The sequence below is a fragment of the Tupaia chinensis genome, unplaced genomic scaffold, assembly GCF_000334495.1.
Source record: "Tupaia chinensis unplaced genomic scaffold, TupChi_1.0 Scaffold150006_1, whole genome shotgun sequence".
In the NCBI taxonomy this organism is placed as follows: Eukaryota; Metazoa; Chordata; class Mammalia; order Scandentia; family Tupaiidae; genus Tupaia; species Tupaia belangeri.
Genome location: NW_006209847.1, coordinates 4,046,289 through 4,052,667, shown reverse-complemented (window position 1 = coordinate 4,052,667; position 6,379 = coordinate 4,046,289). Strand labels below are relative to the sequence as shown.

The 6,379-nt window shown below is 55.3% G+C and overlaps 1 protein-coding gene across 2 annotated transcripts in view; it reads left to right on the top strand.

Annotated features, from left to right (window-relative positions):
* Nucleotides 1–6,379, top strand: part of GLI1 (GLI family zinc finger 1) — a 14,967-nt gene that overhangs the window by 5,354 nt on the left and 3,234 nt on the right. For both annotated transcript variants that reach the window (XM_006171898.2, XM_006171899.2), the window contains exons 2-10: nt 1,549–1,695; nt 1,920–2,012; nt 2,246–2,441; nt 2,676–2,820; nt 3,167–3,256; nt 3,344–3,481; nt 3,807–3,956; nt 5,048–5,212; nt 5,728–5,958. In XM_006171898.2, coding sequence (XP_006171960.1) covers nt 1,596–1,695; nt 1,920–2,012; nt 2,246–2,441; nt 2,676–2,820; nt 3,167–3,256; nt 3,344–3,481; nt 3,807–3,956; nt 5,048–5,212; nt 5,728–5,958 — 1,308 coding nt within the window. In that variant the 5' untranslated portion in view covers nt 1,549–1,595. The remainder of the gene's footprint in view (nt 1–1,548; nt 1,696–1,919; nt 2,013–2,245; nt 2,442–2,675; nt 2,821–3,166; nt 3,257–3,343; nt 3,482–3,806; nt 3,957–5,047; nt 5,213–5,727; nt 5,959–6,379) is intronic.

The following is a 6,379-nucleotide window of genomic DNA, read 5'->3' as shown; positions in this document are numbered from 1 at the left end:
GGAGAGGGAGGCGGGGCTGGCTCCTGGGAGTTGGGGAGCGGCGGGGCGAGGGGGACTCTGGAAAATAGGGAGACACCGAAGCTGGTTCAGGACTCTGGCCGGGGAACCCTAGACCTCCCTGCCCCATCCTGCACGCTCACCCACACCCCGGGAAAACTTCACTGAAGCTGGAAAAGCTGGCAGCTTTTCCTTTCACTAATGTGAAGAGGAGACGTGGGTGGGCCGTGGCACGCGTGGGCGAGGAAGGATGGCTCCCGTCTCCAGCGCTGCTCCTCGGCTGTTGGGCAGCGGGGCAGGAAGATGACTGAGTAGGCACGTTTAGGGAGTTCTCTAGTGTTTGGGGGTCGTTTGCGAGCCCGCCTCCTTCCCCTGGGTGAGTCCTAGAAGAAGGAGGCGGGAGAAATGTCCCCCCCATCCAGCTGCCAGCCAGCTGTGCCCCCCGCCCCTATTAGTGCCAAGGTCGAGTTGGGAGGTCCTGGATGCAGGGTGCGGGTCCGGGCTGGAAAAGGAGTCAAGAAGGGTTACAGCCCAGGCTGCGGGGCTCGGGCTGGGTCGCGGGGTCTGGGTTCCTCTCCCCGTATTACCCCGCCCTCACCCTAAATCCCAGCATCCCGGGATCACCCACCGCGCCGGCCGGCCCGCTCCCGGTCGTTCTCCACCCTTCCCTGCCCCACCCCACCCTCATTCCCGGCGGGCTGGAAAACCCGGGATGGAGCAGGAACTAGAGTTTGAGAAGAGGACAGTAGCACCCGCCGTTTCCTCGCTGCTTTCTGATGGATGATGGCTTTGTTTTTCATTCTCACAGGGTCCTCCCTGACAGTCTCTTTCCTATTCTCCGAAACAGAGACCCAAAGGATTAGATGGGCCCAGATCCAGACTAGCCAGAATAATACCGGCTTCCATCCTTTGTACCCTAAGGACCCGGGAGGCTCCCCTGAGAAACCTTACTGTTCCTACCCATAGTTTTTGGCCCCAAAAAAGAGGGCAGATCAGCAGCGCTCCCTCCTGGTCCCACCAGCCCGTCTGGACTGTGGCGAGGGCTCCCCCTGCTGGACACAGGAAAAATTGTATGCGAGCTCTCCCTGGACAGGGGCAAATGACGGAAAGAGGAAGAGACTTAGGCAGAGCAGTCCAGTGCTCAGACCCTCCACGTGAGGCCCCATCCCACCCCTAAAGCTAGCTCACGGTCAGAGCAAGGGGTAGAGGACCCACAGCATTAAAGTCACTTGAAGATCCTATAGACATAATTAGTCCCTATTCTCCACCCCCAACACACACACACACACACACTCACTCACTCACACACATACACACACAAGCACACAGGCCACCGGGCAATGCTACCACTGAGTTCCCAAAAAGAACCTGAAGACTGCAGACTGCCTCTGCCTCTCTGGAACGTTTCTCTGTCCCCCTCCCTGGCTGAGTATGTTCTTTTCAACTAGATTTCCACAGCACATGTCTTAGAGGAAATGGGGGCATGGGTGAAATGCTGCCCAGGGTTCTGTGCATCATGCCTTCCTTGTTTTCCCCACCTTCATCTTGCAGGTCTACTTCCCCCCCTGCAGCAGCCCCACACCCTCCTCTGAGACACCATGTTCAACTCGATGACCCCACCGCCAGTCAGTAGCTATGGCGAGCCCTGCTGTCTCCGGCCCCTGCCCAGTCAGGGGGCCACCAGCATGGGGACAGAAGGTCAGTGCCTATTCTAATCCCTGTGCCTTGAGGACTTGGCGGATCTCTCACTTAGGATCTCTGTCTTCCTCTGCCTCTACCCCATGCCGGTTTTCCATCTCTAAGAGGATTTAGACACCATGTCACATGGGCTTGGAATCTGGGGTCAGGTCTTGCCTGGGGTTTCAGGTGAGGCCTTACGTGTCCTCCATTCCCATCCCCCATTCCCACTGTCTCTCCTCTAGGACTGTCTGGTTTGCCCTTCTGCCACCAAGCCAACCTCATGTCCAGTTCCCACAGTTATGGGCCTGCCAGAGAGACCAACAGCTGCACCGAGGGTGAGGCCTTAGGCAACACCGCTTTGCTCTCTGCCCCTCTGGGATGTGTTCTGGAGAAAATGGGAAGGCAGGGGATCAAACTTGGAGGAGGACATCTTTGGATGTCAGAGGTCAGAGTGGGATCAGTAGGACAGAGCAGAGTCAAATGTCATTTTTTGGGCTATGTCAGGACCTACAGGTTGGGTGCGTGGAGACATGCTCCTTCATATCTCCCTCCCGGTCTCCCATCCCAGGCCCACTCTTCCCTCCTCCCCGGAGTGCAGTCAAGCTGACTAAGAAGCGGGCACTCTCCATCTCGCCTCTGTCGGATGCCAGCCTGGACCTGCAGACAGTTATCCGCACCTCACCCAGCTCCCTCGTGGCCTTCATCAACTCTCGCTGCACGTCTCCAGGAGGCTCCTATGGCCATCTCTCCATCGGCACCATGAGGTGTGGGAAGCTGGGCTGTCAAACCCCCAAAACCCATTAAAAGCCTCAAGCCCTCCAAACCACCAGACCCTATTTGAACCCTTATAATTTGGAAGGCTTTAAAACCCTCCTCAGTACTTCCCTGGGACTGCCTCAAGCACTTCTCATACCAAGTCTCCCAGAAACCCTCCAAATAGCCTGAGAGCTCTTGAGACTTTCTGATAGTCTTAGGTAACTGCCTCCTCTCCTTCTCAGTCCATCTCTGGGATTCCCACCCCAGATGAATCACCCAAAAGGGACCTCACCTTCCTTCGGGGTCCAGGCCTGTGGTCCCCATGATTCCACCCGAGGTGGGATGATGCCACATCCTCAGTCCCGGGGACCGCTGCCCACTTGTCAGGTGAGACCCCATCTTGCTACCTGATTCCCCTCAGCTCAGGGTGGGTCGATGGGGAGAGGACGGAGGCAGGGAAAAAGTGGAGGCAGGACAGGCGGTACAGAAGTTTTCAGTACCAGGAAAGCACAGAGGTGTTGGTGCTGGTTTCACTCCTTGGCTGAATCAGACTCTCCCAAAGGGAGTCTGTCCCACTCACCAGTGCAGTCTGAGGAGGAAGTCCTTTCCGAAGCCATACCCAGGGGCTCCAGCTGTGTGGGTGGGGGCACTTAAAGCAGGAAGGCCTGGCTGGGCTGCCACTTCCTTCTGCCTACTCCTTCCCTCATCACCCTCACCTCTTCCCATGGGGAAGCTGAAGTCTGAGCTGGACATGCTGGTTGGCAAATGCCCGGAGGAGGCCTTGGAAGGCGGTATGTCCAGCCCCAACTCCACAGGCACACAGGTAAGGGCAAAGGTAAGGGATTTACCTCTGGGAACTGAGGTAAAAACTGTCACCCAGGTGACCCGAGGATTGCCTCTCTTGCCCTAGGACCCTCTGCTGGGGATGCTGGATGGGAGAGAGGACCTGGAGAGAGAGGAGAAGCCTGAGCCTGAATCTGTGTATGAGACGGACTGCCGCTGGGATGGCTGCAGCCAGGAGTTTGACTCCCAGGAGCAGCTGGTGCACGTGAGCCCCTGGGGGTAACAGGAATGGCTGGCTGTGGCTCCTGTGGGCAGTTCTGAGTGGGATACTGTGGGATCTGGCTGAGGGCAGGGGGTCAGAGGGTCCAGAGGTCAGGGGTTGAATGCTCAGCTGGGTGGGGACACTCAGAAGCTGTGGCTTTGCTTTGGAGAGCTGCAAGAACTGAGCTGTGGGACGTGATGTTCTTCCAGCCCCTTCGTCCCCCCTGCGAGGTGCAGCCTTGAAGGGAGAGAGGGGGTTGAGGGAGGTCTGTCGTGGGTCTCGAGGGGCAGAAGGGAACCTTGGAGAGCTTGTGCATCTTCTCCCTCAGCACATCAACAGCGAGCACATCCACGGGGAGCGGAAGGAGTTTGTGTGCCACTGGGGGGGCTGTTCCAGGGAGCTGAGGCCCTTCAAAGCACAGTACATGCTGGTGGTGCACATGCGCAGACACACGGGCGAGAAGCCGCACAAATGCACGGTGAGGCACCCGCTGCCCGAGCTCAGGGTCCTTCCCCAAACTGGAGCTCTCGGTCACGCAGGGCCCAAGGCAGACTCTAGCCTTCACAGGTCCCTTCCTCCATGTACAAACGTTCAAAATCATGTTTCGTGTTTGTTCTGTTTTGTTAGTTTTTGCTATAGGGCATGTGTGCTGGCCAGAGAGAAAGAAAGTGAGAAATCACCCCCTGGGAAGATGGCCATGCCCTGACCCCTTCTCATTCATTCTCCTCTTGGCATTTTGGGTGTGCATGCACATGTGCCGGTGTGATTTTCAAGCCACTGGGTCCAGGTCTTGAACCATGAAGCTGGCAATGTGAGATCCAGTGCCTTAACCTCCACACCACTTGCTGGCCCTCAAAATCATGTTTTAATGACTGTGTTGATATAAACATGTTAATATATATTTTAAAAATTTTAAATCTAAAAGCCTGTTTCCATTTTTTTAAAGGTCTTTGCCATAAGGTATGTGTGTTTACTAGAGAGTCAGAGAGAAATCACCTCCTCCCTTGGGGGATGGCCACACCACAGTCTCATTTCCTCCATTCTCCTTGGATGTGGGGCACACACACATACATGCCCAGTGTGATTCCCAGGACATCAGGGCTGAACTGTAACCGTGATCAGCCTTCATCACTATGCCACATGATGGCCCCATTATTTCGGTTTTAAAAGAAAGTAAAACATGTTCGTGGCCCCTTTAAAGTCCTGTAGACTCAGTACTGTATCTGCTATTCCGCCTAATGATGAGCCCTGCACCAAGGACAGAAGACACACATAGCCTGTCCCCCAGGCCAACCCCATCTCGGGGCAGCCTTCCTGTGTAGGGGCTCTGCTCTAGCTGCACCAAGAGATGCTCACTGCCTCATCTCCATGTCCTCGAAGGCAGAGTGCCTCCAGCTCTCCTCTTCCTGGCCTCTTACCTGCCTGTCTCCCACTTTTCGGAAATTCTCCTGATGCACCTATGTTGTCCCATGTTGCAATATTCTCTAAGATATGTCCCTTTTGCAAATTAGGGTTCCCTTCACCCCCGTGTCTGTCGAGAGCTATCCTTTGATCTCCTCCGTTCCTTAGTTTGAAGGGTGCCGCAAGTCGTACTCACGTCTCGAAAACCTGAAGACGCACCTGCGGTCCCACACGGGTGAGAAGCCATACATGTGTGAGCACGAGGGCTGCAGTAAAGCCTTCAGCAATGCCAGTGACCGTGCCAAGCACCAAAATCGGACCCACTCCAATGAGGTGAATGCCCCGGCTAAGAGGCCCTCCCCATTTGAGAAGCCACCTACCAGGGAGAGTCTTCCCTAAGAAATCCCTTAGCCCAGCACCCACTCCACAGAGGTGAGTCCCCCTCCCCCTATAGTTCATCCAGAAAAGGCCTTTCTGAAACCAAGAATTTCTGCTAGCCACTCCTCCTCCTCCCTCTAGCCAGCCAAAGGGCTGACCAAAACTAGACCATGTCCAGAGGAGAGCCTGACCCTTCGGACCCCTGAGTTTCTGAGTCTCCCAGTTGTGGTTTCAGCTCCTCATCTTTCCCAGAGCTGGGACATCAGTTTTCCCAATTCTTTCCTTTTTTTTTTTTTTTTTTTTTTTTTTTTTTTTTAACCCTTGGCCTTTTACTCTCACTGCAGGCCTCCCTTTTACTTCCTTGGGGGACACACATTCCTCCCTTACCCGCTCGGTCAGCACTTTTGCCATCCCTTCTGCATTGTATGTATTGATCCCTTTGCCTTCTGTCTTCACTGTCCACCCCACAGAAGCCGTATGTGTGTAAGCTCCCCGGCTGCACCAAACGCTACACAGATCCCAGCTCGCTCCGAAAACATGTCAAGACAGTGCATGGTCCTGATGCCCATGTGACCAAGCGGCACCGAGGGGATGGCCCCCTACCCCGGTCATCATCCCTTTCCACAGTGGAGCCCAAGAGGGAGCGGGATGGAGGGCCCATCAGGGAGGAGAGCAGACTGACCGTACCAGAGGGTGCCATGGTGAGACAGCCCAGGCAACCACCTGCCTCCACACCCTGGCCTCCCTGCTGACCTAGTCCCTTCTCCACCCATCATGCCCTCCCACGTGGCCAGTTGTCTGGTTCCCTGCAATGGGCTACTGAAAATCTAGGAATGTCAATGTCATTATTTAATTGGCTCTCCAATCTTTTTTTTTCTTTTAAATTTTTGCTATTGGGCGTGTGAGCTCACCAGAAAGAGAGAGAGAAATCACCTCCCAGGGGGATGGCCACACTGCACTCCCTTCCTCATTCTTTTTTTTTTTGGAGAGGTTTTTCGCTATAGGGCGCGTGCGCTCGCCAGACAGACAGAGAGAGACATGGAGACAGAAAGCGAGAAATCACCCCCCAGGGGGGATGGTCACGCCGCAATCCCTTCTCCATTCTCTTCTCGGGATCTTGGG